General features: G+C 42.4%; 1 protein-coding gene across 2 annotated transcripts; it reads left to right on the plus strand.

Moving 5' to 3' along the window:
- The first annotated feature begins 9569 nt into the window (after window positions 1-9569).
- On the plus strand, window positions 9570-27063 carry ETV3 (ETS variant transcription factor 3). 2 transcript variants are annotated; one of them, XM_054439019.2, is made up of 5 exons: window positions 9570-10250; window positions 12205-12263; window positions 12862-13099; window positions 14342-14457; window positions 22264-27063. In XM_054439019.2, exons 2-5 carry the CDS (start codon window positions 12218-12220, stop codon window positions 23400-23402), a joined length of 1539 nt encoding a protein of 512 aa, XP_054294994.1. In that variant the 5' UTR covers window positions 9570-10250; window positions 12205-12217; the 3' UTR covers window positions 23403-27063. The 2 variants fall into 2 exon arrangements, with proteins under 2 accessions (XP_054294994.1, XP_054295005.1); XM_054439030.2 differs by having other exon boundaries at window positions 12208-12263.
- The last annotated feature ends 106 nt before the right edge of the window (window positions 27064-27169 follow it).

A 27169-nucleotide genomic window follows, 5' to 3' on the forward strand; every position in this document is an offset into this window, starting at 1 on the left:
AAAATAACTGACACGAATTGAACCAAAGCCAGGTCCTTAGGCCTCCACACGGAGCCTTACTGGGTTACATTGGAAAAAATATTTAAGAAGTTTGACCTCTGGCTTCCCAGCCCATGGCCCTTGAAGAGCAAGGTGGGGTGTGAGTGAAAGGCCTTCTAGAGAAGGAAGCATTTTGAGAACAAAGAGACAGCAAACAACCTCAAAGATTTGCTTTAGGAGCAAAGGACAATAGGACTCAAAAGTAGACAAGCATTGTGTTATATGTCACTTCATCTTAGAAAAAGTATCCTAACATCTCGTTGTATGGTGCCTGGTGCTTTAGCAAGCCCTTTCCCACACAGTGAAACAGGCAGCCAAGGAAGAAACAAATACTCAGAGAGGCTTAGTGACTTTTTCATGACCGTACAGATCAGCGAGTGGCAAAGCTGGGAATAAACCCAGATTGCATGATGTCTAACACAAGCTCCTTTCCTCTACCCCATGATTTTGCCCTTTCCTCTACACCATCTTGCCTCCCTTTTTCATAATGATGACCATGAGTCATCAAGAAAAGGTTAGTTTACGTCTAGTAAACTCTGTGGAAGAAAACAAGGAAGTGGATAGTACATTTTTGTAAAGTATTCATTAAAAATTATAAAAATACTGTGGCATTCAGGATAAAGTTCAGCTTTCTGTTCTCAGCTACATTATAAATTATAGTCCTTTACCTTTTACACCTAATTGCCATACAGCACAATAATACTGATATGCAACATCTTCAAAATATGCCTTGTGAATTTTCTAATATCAGTCACTCCTCTCTCTAGTCTACTGCCTTGATTATGTTCCCTCCTCTCTCTCCTGAATGCTCATAAAAGTTCTGGTTAGAATCCTGCCTCTAATTTTGACCCCTTAAATTTATCTTCCATTCACATAATTCTGACCAAGCCAACAGGGAAAAAGTCACAGCTTCTTAGCAGCAACTGAGGCCTCACTCCACTATCCAGCTCCTGCCAACCTTTGCAGCCTCATTTCTTGCCACTTTTGGCTCCACACTTGAACTCCTACAGCACCCAAAGGCTTGTAACTAAGTTTCTGTCACATATCTGGTGTTCTCTGCTCTTGTTATTATCCCCTCCACCTGAAATGCCCTTTGTCCAGTTCTTTATTTGATTAATTGCTGAACATCTTTAAAGACCCAAGCTTAATTGTCATCTAGAAACCTCTTCTTGGTGTCCCTGCAATACCACAATGTCTCTATCCTTGCTTGTATCAATTAGGATGCTTGTGGTTGTGAGTAACAGAACTCCCACACCTAAAGCAACTGAAACAGTAGGGACTTATTGTCTCTTCACAAGAAGTCTGAAAGTAGATGATTCCAGGGTTGGCTTAGTGATATCAGGGTTCTAAGTCAGCACCTCTGCAATTCTCTCGGCCCTTCTGCAGGATGGCTGCAGCTGTTCCAAACTTACTTGACAACATTTAAAACCAGGAAAGGTATATTCGCTTGCTGAAGCTGCCATAACAAAGTACCATAGAGTGGGTGACTTAAGTAACAGGAATTTTATTTCCTTACAATACTGGAAGCTAGAAGTCCAAGATCAAAGTGTTGGCAGGATTGGCTCTTTTGGACACCTCTCTCCTTGGCTTATAGATGGCCTCTTCTCACTGTGTCCTGACATGGTCTTCCCTCTGTTGAATGTCCATATTCTAATGTCCTCTTCCTATAAGAACACCAGTCATACTGGATTAGGGTCCACCCTAATGGCCTTATTTTAACCTCATTACCTATTTAAAATACCTTATTTCCAAATACAGTCACATTCTGAGGTCCTGGGAGTTAGGACTTGAACATATGAATTCTAAGAGAATATGATTCAGCCCATAACAGAAGGAGATTCGGAGATAGGAGTTCCTCTCTGTTTTCAGGTGAAAAATCTTTGCTAAAATCCTTCCAGTACACTGACCAGGATTTGGTAAACTGCCCTTTTCCTGGTTACAAGGAAAGATAGAAAAGCATTCTCACTTTTATAAGAGGAAGAGGGCTCTGGAAGCCAGAAAGGGTTGGGAATGACTACTGGGTAGGTTACGAAACTGTTGCACTCTGCTCCCACATTGAGTCATAGTTGTCTGCTTATGGGTCTACCTCTCCCATTAGCTCTTTGAAGCGGAGACCAGTGTTTCAATCATCTGTGTACCCCCAGCAAAGCACTGTGCCTGGTTCATGGTAGGTGCTCAACCAGTATCTGTTAAAGGAATGCACAGATAGAATTTAATGAACTAGATGAACCTGTTTGTGTTATATTTGATTACATTAAACTCGGTCCATATGTTTACTCTGTTCATATGTTTGGCTTGCAAAACATATGAACACCTTTAATATTTAACTTTATTTAAAGCTATGGTTCACACCTTAAATGACTGCAGGGAGTATTGCTAATAGAACTGTTATTACAATAAGATGAGACCAAATTCTGTAAGCTTTGTCTCCCCAAAATCTGGCATGATGAATGGCACACAGGAGCTGCTGTATGAATTTTTGTGGAATGAATAAATAATGGATGAATTAATAATTAAAATGTTTTTTAAATGCTTTGAAAAATATAATTATACAAATCTAAGGAGTTATTGCATTTTCTAGAAAAACATCTTTCAGAACTGGGCAGCCCTTCTGTTCTGTTGGTACTAGCAAAGGTGGTATGTCAGCAAGTATTTATATCACCAAGCCATTTCTATTCTAACAAAGAATAATTTTGGCTGGGCACAGTGGCTCACACCTATAATCCCAACACTTTAGGATGCCGAGGAGGGAGGACTGTTTGAGCCCAGAAGTTTAAGACCAGCCTGAACAACATAGTGAGATCTCATTTCTACAAAAAAAAAGAAATATATATATATATATATATATCTCCAGGTGTAGTTGTAGTGGTGCATGCCTGTAGTCCCAACTACTCAGAAGGCTGAGGTCGGAAGATGGCTTAAGCCCAGAACATCGAGGCTGCAGTGCGCTGAGATCATGCTACTGAACTCCAGCCTGGGCAACAGAGTGGGACCTTGTCTCAAAAAAAAAAAAAGAATGATCTTAGTGAACTTGGCCAATAGGCCCATAATGCTCTGTTATGCTGAGAGCAATTTCAACTGAGAAATAAAGATACACGAGTAACTATAAGATTGAACTGTTTGAAATGGTATTTGATTTCAGTTCTGTGGAATTGCAGGAAGCAAATCACAAATCCACACAAAGCACTGCTGGATTCTAGTATGAGTCACTTTTGCTCCATGAAACCCCACGTATCTGACCTTCCATGTTCTACAGAATAGGGAAGAACCAAGCACCTAACTAATGAGTGTCACTGGTTGTGAGGGCAAGTAACTGAGTTGGTTGTTCCCCAAATTCTGTCTACCCTCCTAATGTTAGAGATTCTCATGATTTGCATTGAATTCCCACTTTTCTCTTCGCATCAAGTTGAGAGGACTCAGGCAGATAAGGTGCGAATTACACGGAGTAAATGAGAAGCAGGGGAGGCAAAAAAAATCAGAGTTACCACAAGTAACTGGGTTCCCAGCAGCAGTGTATTTTGGCACCGTAAGACAAACTGTGTAACTGAGAGTTGAGTCTTCTCTGGCCTTATTTCAGACCCAAGGGACCCATGCCTCCCACACACAGTTCAAGTAATGAGGTTCAATTAAAACACTCAGGTTCAATGTGTGTTTCAGGACTTCAGGGGCAGTCTCAGGGCAAAATATTTTCCACACGGAACCTAAGAGAAACTAGTGCTGTTCTGGACCAGACTGGCATGCAGGGGCAGGAGAAGACTTGGTCTGCAACCAACATCTGCATAATGGAGAAGCTGGACAAGATGGCACTTGTGTGTGTTTGTGCTTCTGCAGGGCCTGTTCTCTGTGCCCCAGGTGCTTTCCTAAGTGCCAAGGGAAGGAGGTGCATGCTAGGGTGTTTTCCTCACAAGTTTTGAGTTTTTCTTCTTTCCTTAAAGTATTGGCAGCCCAAATTTTTGCTATGAAATCAAGACCTGTTGCTATCATGATGGTGAGTTTTTAAAACTTGTGTCAATGAACCCGGTCCTCACACATTATTGCTAGCATATTAGCCAAGCCCATTACAATAATCTATTGTTGAGAGAAATATATCCTGGCAATACATGTATCTAGAAGTTCCGCCTTCTGAATTGATGCCAAAATATGATAGATTCCCAGTTCCTTATGATTTCCAACTACTGTACATGAACTCCCACTCCCCTCTCCCCACTGCCAACATAATGACTAGCTTACTTTGATGTTCTCTGCTTTCCACAGTGGCTTTAACTCTCTGCCAGAGTTTCATGCACTAAGCACTCTGCTATTTGGAATCTCATTACCTGCAACACTAGTGACTGGCATCCCACAGATCAAAGGCACAATAATTCATGAGACACTGCACCATCCTGCAGTAACTTCTGAAACATTCTGAAAATATTTGATTGCGTTTGGGATAATTTAACACTGGTGTTTTAATGTATTCCACAGAAGTTGTTTTCATGCTTGCTCCAAGTAGTCTATCAAATTATACAATAATACATTCTAATAAATTAAGATGATATAGACAGGCTGGAATGAATAACAGAGAAAACTAACAAAATAAAATCGACAGGAATTAATGTAATTGATGTAAAGCCTTGCATTTAGGTTTAAAAACTACTTAACAGAAGAGACCTGGGTTAACAGTCCTTATAAGAAAGCCATGAGGAGTTTGACTATCAACTCAGCAGTGTACTATGATCTCTGAGACAGTCATTCCTATCCAAAGCCATCTTAAAAAAAAAAAAATGCCCAGATTAAGGAGGGAAGAGTTTCACTCTATACTTTGCTAGTCAGACCAGGTCTGTGGAGGATTGTGTTTGGCTACGGAAGCCACATTAGAAGAGGAAAGGAACTAAGGATGAGGATGTTTCTTCTGGCAACTCTGGCATAATACCTGTCTTCAAATAGTTGATGGGTTGTCACTTGGAAGAAACATTAAATTTAATTACATTAAATTTAATCACAGCACCACATCAGGAGTCATGTGTAGAGTCCACAGAACACATTTCAGCACCATATAAGAAAGAACTTTCTACAGATTAGGGTGCTCTAAGCATTGAACTTGGTTGAAATTCAAGAGAGGCAAAAGAAGACTTCTGGGCCATGCTAATTTTGATTATTTGCCTGAGTGGTAGGTACTGAAGTGTTTTATTATTTTCCTTCAACTGATCCATATACATTTTTATATACTCCTTGTAGATATATTTTATGATGAAAAACATTGACTAGTTTGCTGGGCAAAGTACTGACATCATCATTAGGCTTCAAGGAAAGGCTGGTGGCAACTGCATGAGAGGATGAGATACATGACCTCTGACATTCGCTCCATCTCTAAGATTCTACAAGCCCATAAATATATGGGTAATTATCAAAGCAAAGTTATTCTAAGATATTCTTAAAGTGACAGTCTTAATTAACTTGATTTGAAGCCTCACTCCATTACTGGCATTTGTTAGACTATGATCCCTATGTCTCTAGTACAGTGATTATCATTTTTATTGGTCACTATATAATGATAGGCACAGCCTCTGCCCTCTTAGGATGACAAATGATATGGACAGTCATAAAGAAAACACAATGCGAGCCAGATATGAACAGTGAATAAATACAAAAGAAAGCAAAAAGGTTTATGTAGTAAACAGGTCAAGGTTGCTGGTATTGTAAGTGTGGGGAACAAATGCCAGGCCTTGGAAAACACGCCCTAGATAGGTTAAGACCAGAAGAAGCCGGCTCTCTGCTCCAATTAACTTAGCAGGCTTCCTGGAATAAGCAAGCCTTCAGAAATATATAGATTCTGGCAGTCACATTTGGTCAGCGGAATCTTTCTCCTGGGCTGCCAGTGGTAAGGCAGGGGTGGGGGTGGGGGGTCAGCAAAATAGCTTAAATGGTCATTTCCTCATGTTAATCCTGTCTCCCATTCTGTTCCTTTGTGATCTCTCACTACCCTCTCCTTTGCCCTGATTTGAGAGACGGGAACCAACACCTGAAAAAGGGAAATGAGAGGAAGGGGTATTTGTGGACTGTGATGGACGTGGAATTGGGGAGAGTCCTTGAGTCCCCAAGTCACTGCTAAATAAACAGCCAGACTCTCTGCTCATTCTGGTTGAGCTGTAACTTTGGGCAAAGTTACTTCTGCTTTGGACTCATTTAACCTTTAGTCTGGGGATCCCCAATCATGTTACCGACATTAATTCCTCTATCCTCACAACAACCTTGAGTTGATGGGAAAAATAAACCAAAACACAAGATCTTATAAGCTACTGGAGTCCACTGTGGTAAAATGCAAATAATAAAGTTTTCTTTCTTATAAGAATTTATCTTCACTTTACTGAAGGGGAAACTGAGTCACAAAGGGTGAGAATAAATCAATTTCATATTTGCCCTTCACTCTTTTACTTCATCAATAATGTTTTAATGTTATACTATTTTTCCTTCTGGAAATCCTTATTATGGTCATTTTCTGGATGGGGAAACTGAAGCACAGAGTGATTACAATGTATCGCCTCAAGCTAGGCCTCATAAAATAGTGCCTAGATAAGAAACTCCTCCGGAACCTAAATTCTAAAAAAGAATTTTGTCCTGAGAATTAGATTCCTACCCAAATCTAAAACATTAAGTCCCCACTCAAAGCTTGCAAAATGAGGTGAAAATTGCTGTAAAGTTTAAATTGTTGATACTAAAGAACAGTGTAAGGTCTGGGATGGCAGCAAGCGTAATCAGCATCCTTGAGCTTTGTAAAGGGTTTCAGACTTTACAAGTGCTCCACAGCTGCTATTCATTTATGTCCTTATCAGGGACATCAATAGCGTCCCCTTTTAGAGATGAGAAGGCTGGACCTCAGAGGTCAGTGGCTTGTCATAGAATAGAGTTAGCAAAGGACAGAACTAGGACTGAAACTCAGGTCTTCTGAATCCAAGTTCAGTGAAAACAAACTGGGGGAAAGAGGCCACCAGCCTTTTACTGGGAGACTTAGTGGAGACTGAAGGAGGAGACAGAAGCTCATCAGCATCAGCTCATCAGCATCAGCCCATCAGCATACATGATAGCAGAGAAGGAAATTATCATCATTAGACATCTCAAATGATGACAGGGAACTGCTCTGGGCAGTGTGGGGACCTACTGACTGTGGCTGTAACCCCTGAGGGCCTGCAATCTAAGACAAACCCACTAGGAAGAACAAATACTTCTGTGACATACAGATGGTAGAACAGGACAGTCATCTACTACAAGAGTAGAGAGGAAAGCATTTACATCATATACATGTCCAGGTTAGTTTAGGGTGTGGAGAAGACAAATGAAAATGGGGTCAATAAAGAAGCACAAGCCAGGGAAGAAACGCAAATGCACACGCTCACACGCAACAATCCAGAAAGGGTTTTTCGGAAGAAAAATACTTTTAGAAATTATTTCCTTTCTCTTTTTTTAACTTAAGCAGTGAAATGGCTGTGCTGTGGTGACAGTGGAATTGAGAGCATTAGATTTAGAACAGAAACTTATTCTAGACATATGGAACAATTGTAAAGATGGGTGGGAAGGGGGTAGGAAGGTAATGTCAGTGGACAAAGACAGCTTTGAGCAAGTGGAAATTCAAGAGAGATTACAACCTGTCTTGACTTTTATGCTAAGTGTCTTAAGTGTTTCCACCCCCACACTTTTCAGAAAGCTCATGCTCTCCCTATTTCAGGAACATGAAAAACCTCCAAGTTTTGAAAACCTGTTTGCAGCAGATGGAGAAGGCAGCAGTGCCATGGTGAAGGAAATGGTGGATAGGGGCCTTGGGTATGCTAGGCCAGGAGTCCCTAGCCATCCTAATGTCCCCAGATCCTACCACCACAGGAGAGGATCCCAGCCACAACTCATTTATTCAGACCCACTAATTATTAGGGAATCTCCAGTTTCCTTCATCAAACCCAAATTTACCTCTTGAGTTTCAGGCCAGTGATTAGATTCTTAATGTAAAAACTTAACGTTGAGTTCTGCTGGAATATAAACATTTCTCAATATATCAATTTAGACTCCAGCCAGGTAGAGAGAGACTTGTTTATCTCTGTTAATTGTGTTTACTCAAGGCATCCTTTGTGACGTTAATTAGAGAAGCAGCAGCAGAGAACCCTAGGAGTCTGGCTTGAGTAAAAATATGCAGAAAGAGTCCCTATACTCTGACTCCTGGCCCTTTGTAGAGCACAGGATCCTTGGAGTCAACCGTGCTGGCTCTAACCATGACCATTTGAGCTACGAGCCAAAGATGAGCAATTTCAGACTTTCAGAAGAAACTACTCATTCCCGATCACCCTGGTTTCTGAGTTGTAACAATTACTAAGATTTGCATGGGTGGTATGAGAAATTGAGGATTCTCATAAGAATGATTCTTATGATTATTATCTTTGCCAACATTTTTCATCCGCCATATTTAAAATATACCATTCTCTGTTCTAACCACTCTACATGTATTAACACATCTAATAACAATCATATGAGTAGATACTATAGGTATTATGTTCACATAGATGAGGAACTGACACAGAGAAGTTAAGTCACTTAACTAAGGTCACAAAGCTAGTAGATGAAGGCACAAGGACTTAATTTCCATTTAGCTAAACCCCAATATTTTAAAGGAATGTTCTAGCAAACATCTGATATCTACATGTAAGTTGCTGTTCTAGGTACTATGCACAAGATGCAAAGAATATATAGACAGTTCCTACAAAGAGCTAGTGGACTAGTTGCAGGTATCGGTAACCCTCTCTATGGTGTTTAAGTTCTGCTCCTTATTTTGTTCACCTATAGAGTAGGAAGTTCTAACTAGAAAAGATACAAGGTTATCTTTTTTAAAAAACAGGTAAGGTAATTTTAGGCCAGAGGGAGCCAATTTACTAGTTAATTTATCAAAAGCTAGACAATGACTAGTAGCACATTCAAAACTGGAAGCAATTTTTGTAACAACTAATATTTCCAAGTCCCATGTGGCAGAGACAGTGTAAAAGTCTTACTAGAGCAGAGGTACAAAACAAAGTTTTGATCCATTTGATCAAAATTGATCGTCAATTCTCCTTCAATCCCATCTCTCTTCTTCACCTCCCCCACGCTCGTATTTATTCTAAATTCTTTAACCTTTACTGATCCTCACTCCTCCCTTTCTTCTGCCTCTGGAGTGAAACTATGCCTGGACACCACTCAGATTTACAGGGGTGGGACTGCAGATAAAGCTGAACTGCTTGAAATTCTTTATCCTTAATGAGCCTTTAAAGAAAGAAAAAATCATGCTTTGGACAGGTATTTGTAATTGCCCGAGCAGGAACAAAAGGTAAAACAAAAAGGGGACACGCGTTTTAATGACTTAGGGAAGGGACTTGCAAGCTGCTTAGACTGGGACGAATTAAGACTAAATGCAGTGGGGTGGGAACTAGCCGGGAAGCGGTCATGCCCCCCCAGTCTTCCCAGGGAGGAAATGCCAAAGCGACGTGCTTCAGAGAAAGCTTTGCGGTTTCTTTCATACGTATATGAAAGGGCCCTTTCTTAAAAGGGTAGGGAAACTGCGTCTGAAGTCTGCGGGTCCCGTCTTCCCATTGTGAGTGATCCCCTCTCTGGGAGGTCGCAGGGCCCATTTCTGGAGAAAGACGGGCCGCCTCTCTCTTGTGTGGGAGAGACTGTTTCCCGGCGCCTGGGCCTTCCTGTGGGGTCTGCGAGGTCCCCTCCCCCGGGAGGTGGGACCCCAGGGCAGCGCCTCGCCCCGCAAAGTCCGTTCTGCCTCACGGCGCAGGACTGGCGGGTGAAGCGTGCAGCTGCCCAGCGCCCCCTCGCGCCGCGTCACCCCTCGGCGTCTGGAGGACCCTGGCCCAGCAGCGGACCAGGCCGGCCGCCCGCCACGAGCGTGCGTAACGTGCCCCCGCAGCGTGACGCACGGGCCGTGCCGGGGCGGATGCGCGGGATGCGCGCCGGGAGGAGCGCGCAGGGGGTGGAGTGCGGGCGGAAGTCGGCGTCTGCTGAAAGGAGAAAGGAAAGGGAGACGCTGCTGGGTGCGGCGAGGTGAGGCTGGGAACCAGCGGGAGGGCGCCTCCTCCTCCCCCGCCCTCTCTGCTGAGGATGGAAGTGACGAAAGCAGCCGAGGAGGTCACTTCCTGCTGGGGTGGATGAGGAGGAGCCGGAGACGCCGCGGAGGAGACCGGACCGAAGACGGACCGTGCCGGGAAGAGGTGAGTCCCGGCCTCGCCTCGGCCGCCGGGGCGTCTGGGTCGGATCCGGGACCCTGGCAGGGACGGCGTCCTTGGGATCGGGGCCGGCCGCCGGGCCGCGTACCCACCCAGCTGGGCCTCACCCAGTGCGGGGGGCGGGGGAGGGTGGGAACCCGTGTCTGTCTGAGGGGCGACAGGGACCCAGGGCAGCGTTCATGCGGTGGCCCCGCGCAGCCCTGAGGCCACGGTTAAGGGAAGCCTGGCCCAGGAGGTGAATGGCAAGGAGGTTCTGGGGGCTATGGAAGCCAGGACCCGGAGCTGCTGCGGAAAACCCGCAGCGACAGACTGCATGCCTCACTCTTCGGGGAGTGGTCGCGATCAGAGGAAGGGCAGGGGTCCTGTGGTTTGCAGAGTTGAGACGAGTGGCCCTACTTGGATGAAGTGTCCTTGCAGTGAATATGCGAAAGGCGTGCAGAGGCGCCTCAGGGCTCCTCGGAAAGGGACTTTTATGGGGAAAATTGGAGAGCTGGAGTGTCAAGAGAGGGCTTCCTTGTCAGGTTATCGTTGCAACGGGATTTGGACCCCAGGGTCGTGATGGTTGGAGGGAGTTATGTGGCAGGGTAAAAGGCCTTACGATCTGACAGCACATCCTAGGAGTTAAGAGTCCAGGGCAGCTTCCTGGAGCAGTGGGGAAATTCGTGTTTTTCCTCCCTCATTGTCACTAAGATGGAAGAGGAAGCTCCTGCCTCAGCCCCGGTGCCTTGTTATTGTGTATCTCGTGTGTGTGTGTGTGAGTGTGTCTGTGTGTCTGTGTGTGTGTGTGTGTGTGTTCCCTGTCTGTCTTCTCCTTCCTTTGGGGTGTTTATTCTTGTCCTCGGCCGCTAGTAGTTTTGTAGACTGACACTTGCTGGTCTCCTTAATGTGTTTGGTGAGCAAAAATATTCAAAAGATCTAGAGGAATCCTAGGTTAGGTGAAATTTCCAAGATAAGGAATTTGTCCCTACCCGGGGGCCACTTAGGCATTCTCTCCAGATTCCTGCTAATGTGGATGCTAAGGGCCTGTCATCCACCCTGGGAAACAGCGAGGGTAGATCTGCCCTCCCTCCATGTCCCTCTGGCAGTTTCACCCCTCCCTCCTTTTTGCTAAGTGATTGACACAAAGCTCCTTGCTGGGAGGAACAGGAAATTTATTGAGGAACTGTAAATCTGGATGGAATGAATTCAAATAGCAAGACTCCCTCCACTCACTGGCCAGAAGGGCTTCAGAAGTGCCTGCTTTTCACCCCTTCCTGTTAAATGGAGAAAATGTATAATTTTTCAAAAAAAATTTTTGGGAGTTTGTGTGTGTTTTTTGTATAGAGTAAGTGTACATATGGTGTGTTTACTTCCTGTATCCCAGGGTATTTTTCAAGGGGGAGGGAGCAGTTTGTGACTGGGAAGAATCTTCCTTCTCCTATCTCACATAATTCAGTAAAATAAATCAAAATCAGATGTTCATTCTTGAGTGGGAATCAGATGGATTTGGGGTTTTTTCACCCTTTAAACTGGTACATCTTGGTGAACTCAGGCTTGTGTATCTTGGCATGTGGGCTTGTCTAGTAATAGAAGACAAACTGTTTAACTTGTTTTGGCTGCGTTTTTGGACTCATTTCACTGTACCTTCCTTTTTTATTTTTATTTTTTACATTTGAAGGCTTGGTCAGAAGGAGGAAAGCAAATATTAAAGACAGTGTTTACACTTTGTGGTTTAAAGTCAGGTGAGCGATAATTATGGCTTTTAAAGCTGATGACCTGAGGCCCATCATTTGATAACTTGGGGAGTAGCAGTTTAGAGGTGACATGTTTGAAAGAAAGAGAGTTGCCTACAGAAAGAAGAACAGGAGAAAGGAAGTTTGAGGAGAGACTGCCAGAAAACTTTTGAGAGGATACTAAATAAATAGCATCTTAAAGTAATTGTGTGGCTTGTGTCTCTCAGCAGGCAGGTGAAAATGAAAGCCGGCTGTAGCATCGTGGAAAAGCCAGAAGGAGGTGGAGGTGAGCAGAAGTTAATCATCTCTGATGTACCTGGAAGGTTCCCTCATTGGTTCCAGTCCTCTCCACTTGAGCTCTGTTCACAAATGTCAGACCATGACTGACACCCTCTTGGCTAGGTGGATACTGGCAGGACAGTTGTAGGCTTGTTTCCTATGGATGTATATTTAACATGTCTGGTCCCCACACCCATATCCCAAGCTTTAGAGTCTCTTTGCTGTCAGAGACACAGTTCCAACCTTAGGGAAAAGGAGTTTTCAGCTGTATTTTCCTGAAACATTAGTTTATCTTTCCTGTTTGTTCCCTTTAGCACTTTCATGTCCTCATAGAAAGTAGTTGTATTTAGTAATGTGTGAAAAGGTAAGATTAGGACATCTGGTTGCTGCTGCCCAACTCTTATCAGATTTAATGATTGCCACAAGGATAGGTGACTTCTCTGTGCTTTCGTCTCCCCATTGTGGTTAGGCCCAGCTGACTGAGAGTACTTAAAGCATGTTTGCAAAGCACTCTAGATTCTGAGCAGTGGAATGTGCAGTTGGGGTTGCTGGTATGTATGTACCTAGCTCTTAACTAGCTTAATCTTGACCTTCTCACATGAAAGGGTATCAGTTTCCTGACTGGGCCTACAAAACAGAGTCGTCCCCGGGCTCCCGGCAGATCCAGCTGTGGCACTTCATCCTGGAGCTGCTGCAGAAGGAAGAGTTCCGCCATGTCATCGCCTGGCAGCAGGGAGAGTACGGGGAATTTGTCATCAAGGATCCAGATGAGGTGGCCCGCCTCTGGGGCCGCAGGAAATGCAAACCACAGATGAATTATGACAAGCTGAGCCGGGCCCTCAGGTAAGGGAAAGGATTCCCAAATCTGTGTTAACAGATTGGAAGGAGACTAAGCTGTTTGGTGAATGCTAGATAAAAAGGGTATCAGGTAATAAAAGACTACACTATCTTAGTGAATAATGTGTCACTTTAAAGTGGGAGTAGAAGAGCTGTTGAATGTGAGTAGCATAGGCACAGGAGGAGAAAAGGCATATCTTTGGTTATACGTAGGAGGGGATTCCAATGTGGCTGGCACTGGATCCTGACAGACAGCTGATTCTGCTCTATAGTGGGCGAGAGTATATGGTGAAACATGGATTGGAGTTCATTTATAATCCAAAGGATTAGTTTAGACTTCTCTATTAGAATCTGTTAAAATTTCTTTCTTTGGGCTCCCCTGGAAGAAACTTAGAAAAGGATGAAGCAAGTCACGGGAGGAAGATTCAATGATACTGACCTATCTATTCAGGAACTGTGTCTGTGAGCTCAGGTTGTCCATAGCCTGCTGCAATATGTCTAAAGATTGATCACTATAAGTTTTCTCAGGTTCTTTTTTCCCCTTGTCGGTCTTACATTTCATAGTCCGTTAGCCCTCAAGGGGCTAGAAGGCAGTTTATGACCTCTGCTACTGCATAGATGTAAGACTAAAGGTTCCAGATAATTGAAGTTCTGACCTGAAATGTAAACTCTGTGCAGTGGTTTTGCTGTATTCTTTCACATCCCTTTGAGTCTTTGAAGGTGAGGCGGGCCACACTAGCTGCTGTTTTCCAGATCAGGGCATGCCATTGTTTGACCTGCCACCATAAAACAGTTCTACATTCCTTTGTCTGTCTTTTGAGCTTAGGCCTCCAGACTAACCACATCAGGTCTCCCTAGTGACTTGTCTGCCCCCACCTGGGCAAGACCAAAAAGAAAAACTAAGCAGTTACTGACATGCAGTGTAACCGGAAGGAAATGGACTGTAGAATCGAAATTGTAGAGAGATAGAGAAGAAAATGTTTGGGGCTAGGACAGGTGTTCAGAATCTTAAAGTGAAGTTGTCTTTGTAAACCTCTAGGCAAAAACTGGAGCTGAGTTGAAAATTGAGTAAGAAAATTAAGCTGTTAGGTCTCCTAGATCTACCTGGAGGGCCAGGCTGTGAAAGATTGGTAATGATTTTTGTAAGTAATACTTAGAGCAAGAATTGTTGGTCTCAGTGGCTACCTAAGTGTATTGAAAGCTGTCAGTAGCTACAAGACAAATGGACATGTATTCCTGTTTTTACAGATACTATTACAACAAGAGGATCCTTCATAAAACAAAAGGGAAAAGATTTACCTATAAATTTAACTTCAACAAGCTGGTGATGCCCAACTACCCATTCATCAACATTCGGTCAAGTGGTAAGATACAAACTCTTTTGGTAGGGAATTAATTTTGAATTGAAAAGAATTTTTAAAAATCCAAATCTAAGACACAGCATGTATAGGAACATTTTAGAAACACTAAAATAATGTCATCCTTTGGATTGCCTCAATGTTCTCGCTCAAGTCATCTCACTCATAAGGAGAGTTATAGGCTATGCAGTATCAAGATAGATTTCTTTGGTTTATTTGGTTGGTTCCCTTTTCTGCATATTGTATGTAATCTCCTAGATACTATTACGCTATCTTGTTTGGGAATGATGTTTCGTAGGTTTATGATGATCTTTACGTTCAGGACTCAGTTTTAACACCCAGCCCAGTGGTTCTTTCATAGATGGGAACCTGTTTCTACAAACACTTCCGATTTTCTGTGAAACTACCAAGCTCTCCCTTATCAAGTGAATATCATCAAAACCACAGCATCCTTGATCAGAGAAGGGGGAGGTTCACATGTTTGCAGTGAAAAGCAATGTCTTTGATCTGCAACAGCAAATCCTCAGAGAACAAGATTCTGGGGTTACTTGACCTTCTCTCCTGTTAAGTGCAGTAGGGCTTCCCCTCTTGACTTTCCTGGTTATAGCTTTCCATCACAGCTCCCCACATTCTCTCTTGATATTGAAAGCAGTCTCTCAAAAGACTTTGTTGTTGTGTGGTTTTTTGTTTGTGATTTTTTCCCGTATGCAAATCATACTCCTGCCCAAGAAAATAGAGTAGTTCCCCTTATCTGAGCAGTATATGTTCTAAGACCCCTAGTAGATTCTCAAACCACAGATAGTACCAAACTCCATTCATATATATGATGTTTTTTCTTCCCTTAACCCCACTCATATGTATCTGTGATAAAGTTTAATTTATAAATTAGGCACAGTAAGAGATTAATGACAATAATAAAATAGAAAAATTATAACAATATGCTATAATAAATTTAATGTGGTCTTTCTCAAAATATCTTTGTGTACTGTACAGACCTATTTTCAGACCTCTGTGGGTAACTAAAACAGTGGAAAGCAAAACCTCAAATAAGAAAGGACTACTGTAGATTGTATTTAACTGTTTTCTGACCAGTCCATCAGTAAGTACTCTGTCATTGTGGCCTTGTATGCTAAGGCAAAGAATGCTGATCATGCAGTAATACAACTTCTCAGAAAAGCTGGAAGAAACCTGAAAAATTAGTGGGGGTGTGGCTGAGAGAACATAATGTTGAGATCCATTGCAGATATGTAATTACTACACAACAAGTTAGGGCAGTTTTAGCTTGACTCTGCTATCATTACAGTTTCATCTCAACTTCTGTAACCACTCCCTCCTGTCCCTGGGGCATGCATTTAAAAAAAAAAAAAAAAAAAAGTGGTATTGGAATGCATCTCTCTAATTACAACCTGTTTTCTTTCCTTGTGCCTGAGGGAGAGGCGTTAGGAAATCAGACCTGTTCTAGCCACTCAGATCTTGCTTCCTCTATTTCTCACTCTTGCCCCTTCCTTGTGTGCCTAGAGGAATTGGGAATCTAGATGTATATACCAACAATTTTAAAGAATTTGTTGGTTTTCATACCCGTTCACCCCACTCCCCAAAAAATGTTTCATTCGTCTTGTTCTTCTTTGACTCATTTTTATCTATTGAAAATCCAGAACTTCAGCCACTTGGACAACCTAGAATGGGGCATTCATAAGCCCTGGGAAGTAATGTGGTTTTCCAGGGCAAGGAAACCTGGATCCTCTGTGAAGAATCCGATCTAGAAAGCTAACAGTAGTGGCCCAGCACACCTGTTCTGCCTGAAGGCGATTGAACCAACATTGATCTTTAACCCAAGCTCAAGATCCTAATCAAAAAGCCTCAAGGGGCCAGGCCAGGTGGCTCATGCCTATAATCCCAACACTTTGGGAGGCCAAGGCCAGCGGATCACTTGAGGTCAGGAGTTCAAGACCAGCCTGGCCAACATGGGGACACCCCCATCTCTACTAAAAATACAAAAAATACAGGTGGCAGTCACCTGTAGTCCCAGCTACTCAGGAGGCCAAGGCAGGAGAATCACTTGAACCCGGGAGGCAGAGGTTGCAGTGAGCTGAGATCACGCCACTACACTCCAGCCTGGGCGACAGCGAGACTCAGTCTCGATAAAGCACAAGGAAAGCAAAACTGTGTACATTTATTTTAGTACATCTATCTCTACTACCTGGTTGCTCACATCCTAGATATAGACAACTCCAAAGAACTGGTGTCATTAGTTTATAAAGAACTTTTGACCAGAAAGGCCAAATGTTGTTTAAGGTTAACTTTATGATAACAAAGGAATGTAACATTTATTGAACATCTACTTTATGGAGGTACTTTTGCTTAGTAGTTTTGTGAATTACGTTATTCAACTCTTCCCAGTAAAGTGTCTTGATATCCACATTTTACAAATGATAAAATTAGGAAAATGACAGCAAAGTTAAAGACTGATCAGGGTAGGTTGAATAGTTATCTATTGAACAGTTTCTCGGGAAACAATTCCTGAGAGATTGAGCTATTGAAATCTAGCCCTTATTTAATAGATCATACATTCCTCCTCTAGATTGTGATTCATTTGTTCAACAGATAATGGGAGTTCTTTACCTCGCGGAATTTACAGTTTAGCAGGAGAGATAAGATATGCCAGGTTTAATACAATGTGAAATGTGATAAGTACTCTAAAAAGAGCTGTGTGGTTTTAGATCCTGGAGGCCATTGAGATCATGTCTACAAGGTGGGTTGATACAGTTGGGGTATTCTGGTCTGTGTATTTTATCATGAAAAGCATCCTGTATAATACATTATTAAAATATTTTCTTATATTTGCATAAGAAACATTGGAAAGATACAGAAGATACTGTCAGGATGGGGGCAGGACAGACCAGTTCAGGGATGGACTTTTGATACCTCTCAGTCTATGCCTCTCTACTCCCACCAACCCCAGTTTTTTTGTTTTTGTTTGGGAAAACTCCAAACCTACAGGAATACTGGAAAAAGGACAGTAAACACCCATATATCCTTTATCTAGATTCACTAATGGTTAATATTGTAGCCACATTTGCTTTATCTCTTTCTATTTATATATACTTTTTAAATCTTTTGAGATTAAGTTGCAGACATCATGACATTTCGTCCCTGTGTACTTCAGCTTGTATTTCCCAGGAACAAGGACATTCTCCTCCATAACCACAATAACATTACCACACCCAGGATGTTTAACATTGATATAATTCTATTATCTAATACATAGTCCATATTCGAATGATAGTTGTCTTTTTAAGGTTTAAATTTTGTACCATGATTAATAAAAAAATTATTTTAACAATGACGTGCAATTTGCTATGCTTGGTACTATTCTAAGGGCTTTACAAATATTAACTCTTAATCCTCATAACAATAGGCCCTGTTCTGACCTATTTTACAGGTAAGGAAACTGAGGCACAGAGAGGTAAGCTGTCCAGAGGCACATAACTAGTAAGTGGTAGGACCAAGATTGGAACCTAGGCAAGGACCTTATGAATTCCATTTTGCCAGAGGGGGTCAAAGATTCCAGTGTGCTACTTGTACTGGGCTACAAGGTAGAAGGTGCCAGAACTGAGATTCAGACCCAGTTTTTTCAACCCCAGTACTTGAGTTTCATGGTGACTTCACGGAGGTGGGCTTCTAAAGCAATGGTATTCAAACTTTCTTTTTTAGCAGCAAACTTTTTTTCCAAGCAAAATCTTGGGTTTCATATCTCAACATATAAAAGTAGGGCTACTTCAGTTAATCAGAGATAAGGGTTCCAGAATGCTAGAAGCAACGCTTCCCAGTATTGCTTCTAGTCTCACCTCCCATTACTACACCTAAATACATTAGGAAAATACTGCTTATTATGTCTCCTTTACAGTATACCTTAACGTATGTAAAGACTGGGATATCCTCCAGTTTATTATTATTTTTTTTTTAATAAAAAACTAGATTTTGGGCCGGCACAGTGGCTCACGCCTGTAATCCCAGCACTTTGGGAGGCGGAGGTGGGCGGATCACGAGGTCAGGTGTTCGAGACCAGCCTGACCAATATGGTGAAACCCCGTCTCTACTAAAAATACAAAAATCAGCCAGTCATGGTGGTACACACCTGTAGTCCCAGCTACTTGAGAGGCTGAGGCAGAAGAATTGCTTGAACCTGGGAGGCGGAGGTTGCAGTGAGCCGAGATCGTGCCACTGCACTCCAGCCTGAGCGACAGCAAGATTCTGTCTCCAAAAAAAAAAAAAACTAGATTTAACCAAGCATTTCTAAGTTGCTTAGGAGACAAGACCTTTCCCTGCACGTTATACTTCATTCTTCTGAATACATAGAAGTGGCTTTTTGCTTTTGAGTAGATGTACTCTTAATTGAAAGTCAAGAGCCAAAAGAATCACAAAGGGGAGAATTGTAGCCACTGTAATAAGCTAGTAGAAGAATACATTTGGCCTGGGACCCTCTTGGCTCTACTCAAATCATTTGCAAGGTCATCCATCTGTTCTTCCTAATTTTAAGATTAAATCAGTGGCTTTATTTTTTTTTTTCGACCTGTGATTTTGTTTTTAATTATCTTAAGTCTTATAATCATGCATAATTTTTAAATTTGTTTATATTTCCTCTACTTAATTCCTTTTAAATTGGCAAAAGCACCATTTCCAATCACAAATACACAGCAGTTCTACAGCGTTATGTTTCTGAATGGCTGTTTAGAGACAGTCCCAAATTATAACTTAGTCTGAATTAGATGGTAAAGAATTCAAGAGTGAAGTTTAACTTGCTACTGTTTTTAAAGCATCTGATCCTATAGATCACCTATAAAATGTGAGAAATGTTAAATCTTTATTTGATATTACACATAAACCCACTAAAATGCCTTTAAAATAAGTAAAAGAAATCACTTTAGATACAGAGAATTCTAATTAGATTGGCTATTATTGTTAAGGCCAAAAATATAAAGTAGACATTGCTACCTTATTTTCAGCCCTTGCCTTTAAGAGGCAAATGAACATAAAACACTGATGAATCTTGCTTGGTTCTGAGACAGTGAAGGAATTTCCCCAGTATTTAAATATATTCACATAACTACTTATGTAAATCTAAATATAAAACCATTCTCCAATAAGTTTTAAGATGGCATTCATCATCTTTGTGAAAAGTTGAACATTACTAATGAAGTCCAGTCATATATTTAGAAGGGGTAAACAGTGATAGATAGCATTTACTAAATCGGAATTACCATTAAAATTCCAAAAGCCAAACATATTCATCTAACCTCAAGTCAGTCTTAATTAAATCAGGACTGCCCAACAAAAATCTGTCAGTCATTCATGATCTGGATTCTGGTTTATGAGATCTGTTAAATTATGGTACACATAAGAAAGTCTTGAGGCATTTCTGTTTTGCAATAAATAAGGCAGTGTCCAATTATTATCCATTAGTAGCTTTTTTGAGATAAGCTATCAAGTCTGCCCTTTTCTGCCTTAATGTCGGCAAAGATCATTTTTGTTCCAGGGATATACTTCTTGGGATTCTCCAAATACTCCATCAGTATCCTCTCCCCAGGTAATGCCTTTGTTCTTATTGGCATCTGTGTAAGAATCCAGTGGCCTGACCTGTCTTCCACCCAAAGAGACATGGAGATTAGGCCCAGTCTCGTGCTTGCCTCCCTTTTCCACAGTGTGGCACTGGGCACACTTCTGAACACAAATCTTCTTGCCTTTCTCAACATCACCCGTATTTAATTCTCTCTTTCATCACTGGCACTATGAAGGTTCCTGCTCAGAAGCCGGACATCCTGCTCTCTAAATCAGTGGCTTAAAAAAAAAAAAAAAAAAAGTCCTGCAGAACAGTTTTCTGTGGAACATTAGTTTGGGAAATGAGGCTCTGGCATAGTGTTACTCAGTCACATGTACCTAGAAAGCTACAGTCTTACAAATACCAGCAGACTCCAGAGTCTGCTAGACCAAGAGGAGAAGGCACCAGCTGATTGGGAGCAATTCATAACCATACCATATCTGTGTACCTTTTTCGTTTCCACTCCTAGATCACTACACTTTCACTTAAAATTTTGTTTTTTTCTATTTTTTTCTTCTCCCTTTTTCCTTCTTCCTTATTCACCTTTGCCTCAGAACCCTGCTGACATTATTATAGAAACTGCTGACACCTCCCAGGAACCCACAGGTCCCTGAGACTTCAGATGGCATACCTTTTTCATGTCTTATCAGGAGGACCACTGGGGGAATTTGAGAACCGTGAGCCACTAAAGTTGACGGGCTGGGCACAGTGGCTCACACCTGTAATCCCAGCACTTTGGGAGGCTGAAGCAAGTGTATTGTTTGAGGCCAGGAGTTCGAGATCAGCCTGGCCAACATGGTGAAACCCGGTCTCTACTAAAGATAACAAAAATTAGCCGGGCATGGTGGTACGCACCTGTAATCCCAGCTACTCCAGAAGCTGAGGCACGAGAATCACTTGAACCCAGGAGGTGGAGGTTGCATTGAGCCAAGATGGTGCCACTGCACTCCAACCTGGGCAACAGAGTGAAACCCTGTCTTAAAAAAAAAAAAAAAAAAAGTTGACATAAATAGCACAGTGTATGTTATCACTTACAGCTTTACATTTTAGTAAGCAAACTTGGAAGAAGGAATAGTAGGTCCTGGATTTTCTCCCAGCCTACTTAATGTTTGAAAGCAGGTTGGAAATGGAGATCATTCAGTAGAATTTGTTAGAGGAACATAGGTTTGGAGAGATTGAAAAAGATTTGAATCTCTGTGAAGCAGTGATTGTATATCAGGAATGATAAAACACTTGGCAATAAGAACTTAAGAAATGTGTAGCCTTTTTAAAAATTAAGCTGTTTTTACTAAAACATGGTCAGTGTATGTGAGGTATAGGGTCTTTGAGTTTTTAATGCATTACTTTCCATGCATGTCATTTCCGGTTTTGTTGATTTGTTTTTTGGTTTGGTTTGTTTGCTTTTTATATGCGGCGAAGCGGTGCATCCAGGAATGGGGCTTTGGCCCAAGCAGAGCTTCTCTGGAGGTGCAGTCAGCCAGGGCAGCTCTGCCCCTCCCCACAGTCAGCCAGAGCAGCTCTGCCCCTCCCCACATCCCATCTCGAAATATATCTGTATTCCAACAAGGAAAAATGGGATAGCATGTGGGTAGTCTAGGCAGTGAGTAAACATCAGATGTCCTCTTGTAGCAAGTATCTGTATGTTGTTATTATTTTCTATCTTAAATGTTCTCGAATGTTTATATTTCAGTAAACCTCTACCTCGTCACACACACACACGAATATATATATATGGCCAAAATTATGGAAATAAGAAAAGACTATTTGCAGAGCTAAAAATTGAAACAGGTAATATATACACAATATTTAGAGTTGCAGAGGAGAAGGCTCTTGTACCCATTCATTCATTCCACTTAATATTTATTGTGTACAGGAAGTACACAACTGTTAAGCCCTGAACTGCGAGGTGTACAGTTGTGAACAATAGGAAGTCCCTGCCATGTGGAATTTAGGTTGTAGAATATGGATAAGCAATTACAACGTTTTTGACAGTAAGGAGTACTGTGAAGACAGTAAAGAGCCTAGAGAAGGATGACAAGTTGAGTAGAAGCAGCTGAGCAGTCGTTACTAGGAAGTTGGAGAACTATGGGATTCAGTCCAGTTGGAATGATTGTTTCTTGTTACTACTAAATATTTTGCACTTAGTTAGCATAAGTGATGATAATGAATGAGCAGTCCTCTGATGCAGGCTTTTGTATTTTCCACCATCATAGGTGTGGTTCCTCAGAGTGCGCCACCAGTGCCAACAGCCTCTTCCCGGTTCCATTTCCCACCTCTGGACACCCATTCTCCAACCAGTGATGTGCAGCCGGGACGGTTCTCTGCTAGCTCCCTAACTGCTTCTGGCCAGGAGTCCAGTAATGGTACTGATAGAAAGACTGAGCTTTCAGAGCTGGAGGATGGCTCAGCTGCTGACTGGCGGCGGGGTGTGGATCCCATGTCCTCCAGGAATGCCATTGGTGGAGGAGGGATTGGCCATCAGAAACGCAAGCCTGACATAATGCTTCCTCTGTTTGCTAGGCCAGGGATGTACCCTGACCCCCACAGTCCCTTCGCTGTCTCTCCAATCCCTGGCCGCGGAGGTGTCCTTAATGTCCCCATTTCACCAGCCCTCTCCCTGACTCCCACCATCTTCTCCTATAGCCCATCACCAGGCCTGAGCCCTTTCACCAGCAGCAGCTGCTTCTCCTTCAACCCTGAGGAAATGAAACACTACCTTCATTCTCAAGCTTGTTCTGTGTTCAACTACCATCTGAGTCCTCGGACTTTTCCCCGTTACCCGGGGCTCATGGTTCCACCACTGCAGTGCCAAGTGCATCCTGAGGAGTCAACTCAGTTCTCCATCAAGCTGCAGCCCCCACCAGTTGGGCGGAAGAACCGGGAGAGGGTTGAGAGCAGCGAGGAGTCAGCACCAGTCACCACGCCTACCATGGCTTCTATTCCCCCAAGAATCAAGGTGGAACCTGCCTCTGAAAAGGATCCTGAGAGCCTCAGGCAGTCGGCACGAGAGAAGGAGGAGCACACTCAAGAAGAGGGCACTGTGCCAAGCAGGACCATTGAAGAGGAAAAAGGCACCATCTTTGCCCGTCCTGCTGCACCACCCATCTGGCCCTCTGTGCCCATTAGCACCCCAAGTGAAGAACCTCTGGAGGTGACTGAAGACAGTGAGGACAGGCCTGGCAAAGAGCCCAGTGCACCTGAGAAGAAAGAAGATGCCCTGATGCCCCCCAAGCTTCGGTTGAAGCGGCGCTGGAATGATGACCCTGAAGCCCGAGAGCTGAGCAAGAGTGGCAAGTTTCTCTGGAATGGGTCAGGACCCCAGGGCTTGGCAACAGCAGCTGCTGATGCTTAGAACTGGAAGTGGATTAGGAGCTGTTTATACTATAATCAAATACATACATGTATTTATGTAGCAAGATTTCAGGGTGGGGGGAGGGAGTTAAACTGGTTTGATCATTGTAGGGGCATAGACTTGTATTTTTATGTTTTGGGGATGGGATGGGGTTATCTTCTGTTGTAAATTAGGTGGGATATGAACACACTTATTTTCCTGGTGAGTAGGACACAGGGAGGGTATTGAACTCAAAGGAGAAGGAGCCTCTATTTCCTATTGAGGCTTATACTTTCTGACAAGGAAACTCCCAAAGGGCCAAGATACTTTTTGGTCCCATGATAGTCAGGTTCCAGACTTCTTTCTTTTCTATTGTATTTATATGTGGAAAGCCATTACTGAATTTATTTTGCTCCAAGAGATATACATAAAAGGGAAAAGGGCATGGTTGGGAGGTTGAGCAGTAAGAGACCATTAATACTAAGTATTTTGCCTGAAATGCTTCTTTATAATTATTTCAGGGAAGGAATAAGGTAATCTCAGACTTACTGGGGTGGGGCTTAGGGAATGTTCGGATGTTGCTCTTTTTCTTCTTCCCTTTTTTTTTTTTTTTTTTTTTTTTTTTTTTTTTTTTTTTTTTGATTGGTGGTGTTTGGCATTTTTTTCTTTTCCTTTTTAAAGAAAATGTTTTCAGGAGACATGAACAAACATACTGCCAATTATAGTGGGGCTGGGAAGGCACAGGAGCTGGCGACCTCTCAGCTGCATAGTTGGGACGGCAAACCCTGCTGTGAGCTTCTCAGACTTTTCACCTACTTCACCTATTAAGAAGCCATGAGGAGTTGTAAACTCTTGTTCAGGGAAGAAAAGAGGGCAGGAGGAAGTAACCCAATGCCTTTAAATACAAAACAAATGAAAAACAAAATACTCATTTTTCCTTTTCTATTGTGGGTTTGGGGAGCCAAACCAAAGTGTGACTGTGAGCACGTTCACCGAGAGGCATGACAACATTATTGAAGAGGTCTTTCCATTATGTCTGGTTCTCTTATTTTCTTAAGTCAAGCCTTAACTATGAACATACTTTAAGATGATACGGGTCTGTCACCATAAACCTGTAAAAAGGGCATGGACAGCTTTTCAGATAATCCAGGAATGTTGAGACATGGCTAAGTTTCTAGCTGATATTTAGTCATTCCCTCTTGATATTGTTGGGATGGGCAGCCAAAAGGCAGGCTTGTGGGAGTTAAGAGCCGATGATACCTGGAAACATGGGAGGTAGCTGGGGGTACAAGTGGATGTTGAGACTGAAGGAAGAGGTGGAAAGAAGACACAGAAGGCAACCAGATGCCAAAAGGCCTGGCATGAATGAAAGAGTTGGCGTCTGTCCTGTTGTGGTGTTCCCATTCTTGCCATACCCATTTGCCCAGATTGTTCTGATTCTCATGTTCAATTGACTATCCCACATGAGACTATAGGCAGTGAGGAATTGTTTCTTCCTGGGAAATTTCCTTCCAACAACTGCAGAGGAATGGGAAAGTATTAATCTTACATGAAGCAAAGGAGCCTGGACTAGGGGCAGAGAGAAAGAAGCAGCAGCCCACCTTCTGTGTGTGCACATGTGCCTATGTCGTGTACATCGGTACCTGACTGTGGCTCAGATCTGCGTCGCAGCAGGGAGAGAAGAAATCACACCATATCTGATGAGAGGAAGGGTGGCACAGAGATGGTGTCTACAATTAGAGACATTTCTGACTCCACCTTAGCCTAAGCAAACTTTATATACTGAGCAACATTTGAAGGTTGTCTTTTAATGGTGGGGGATGTTTTTTCCTTTTTAAACTACAGTGCTTGCACAAGAGAGGGAGGGACTCAGAAAAGGTTAGGGCAGGTGAGGGAGACAGTAGATGGCCTGGGATGACTTGAGTCCATCATATTATTGCGTGGCAGGTGTCCTCCCCCATGTTTGATTCAAATTCCATGAGTGACCTACCTTTCCCCAGGAATGGGACTGAGAGGGTGGTCCCCAGCAACTCAGTCTGCACAGGGCTCCCCGTTCAGGCTGCCTTTGGTGGTTGTGCTTTTGTAAGTTTCTTTCTCTGCACTTCGACTTACCTCTGAATCAGAAAGCAAGCCCAGCAGGTGAATGAGGGATGTCTGCTTGGCATTGCCCAATCTAACCAGGGAGGCTGGCTGGCCACCCACTGTCCGCTAGAGGGGAGAGCCAGCAGGTGTTGGTATGAACTCAGGAATAGAAACACGAGGCCTTTTTAAATAAGAGGGAGAAGAATCCATGATGCGTACCTGTAACCCCCTAGAACCCAAGTGCCAGAATTCCTAGATGCTGCTTCTGTTTGAACAAAACGTCACTGCTTTTACACTTGAAAAAAATACACTCGAAAAATGTTCAACTCCATGAAAAATATTTTTTGGCTTTAAGAAATTGTCTGGTGTTTAACTGTTTCCTTTGATTGCCATTCCACCAGTAAATTGTTGGTTGATTTGCACTGCACTCTGGGGTTGGGGTTGGGAGGGGAGGGTCCTTATACAGAGCCGAACTTGGGGTTGCTCAGGAAGTGGGCCAGGGAATGTGGAAGTCGTTGACATTGCCTGGGACAAAAGAGTGGGAGATAGTTTTTCTCCCCTCAGCCCACTCCTAGTAGCACCTGTTGCCAGCCTGGTACAAAGCCAGGCCTTTCTCTTCTGTGAGCATCTCATCACTGTCCAGCAGCAGGTGGAAAAAGGGGGACAACAACCAGACCTATTTTTTCTCCCCCATTTTTTCCAAATTTTGCTGTGCCAAATGTTTAAAATTTTACAAATATGAATCTATTGAAATTTCATTAATCAAGAGCTTCTTCATGTAAAGTTTGCTTTTTTAGCTATAGGAAAAGAAAACAGTAAATATCTCTTAATGGCATCCAGCCTTGCTGAGCTCACCTTTTATCCTGAAGAATGGGTAGGAGTGAAATATTTAATATAGACATTTCACCAAGTCCCTTCACCCTAATTTTGAAGCTGCATTAAACCCAACTTACTAACACAGGGAATGATTGCACCCTAGTCCTCTGTGGGCCAAGAAACTTCAGAAGCATTAAAAAAATAGTTGAAGTATATCACTTCTCACCAAGTGGGTAGAGTCAGTTGGCTGTTTGTCCCTTGTTTTTTATTTATTCCATAATTATGTTTGTGCTTTTTGTTTTGTAAACAGTAATGGAACGTACATTTTTATTTTGTTTAGAAGACAACTTTGATTCAATCTTTCAAGAACTGTTCCATTCTTGGTTTCTTCTTAGGGGGAAAAAAAGTTACCAGTTAATTTGTTTTGAGATATTTAAGCATTCTTTGAGTTATAGAATTGTGATGCAGGGATTTGTGAATGAGACATTTACATGTGAAAGGTGACTTCACTAGTTACCCGCTTAAGCAGAGTAAAGTGTGTATATGTACATAAAATGTAAGTAATCTTAACTCCATTGTGCAGTGCCTTTTAGATGTTCTGCTTTCTATAAAGTCTTCAAATTTTTGCATATATATTATATATATATGATGTAATGTTATAGAAATATATGTATAATATACATATTTTTTCCAGGGGTATCTGATAGCTCTGTATTTTGTTATGGAAGTTGAAAGAAAAAAGTATTTTACCTCAGAAATTAAATAAAAAAATACTTTTAAGTAATGTTTGCTGAGAGTTGGTTTTGTTGTTCATCATACACTGTGCTGGGGTGGTCATGCCAGAGAATTTGCCAAGTCCGTCCTCGCTCACCCACCCTCATGCATTGTTA

This window comes from Pongo pygmaeus, chromosome 1 (assembly GCF_028885625.2).
Source record: "Pongo pygmaeus isolate AG05252 chromosome 1, NHGRI_mPonPyg2-v2.0_pri, whole genome shotgun sequence".
Lineage (NCBI taxonomy): Eukaryota > Metazoa > Chordata > Mammalia > Primates > Hominidae > Pongo > Pongo pygmaeus.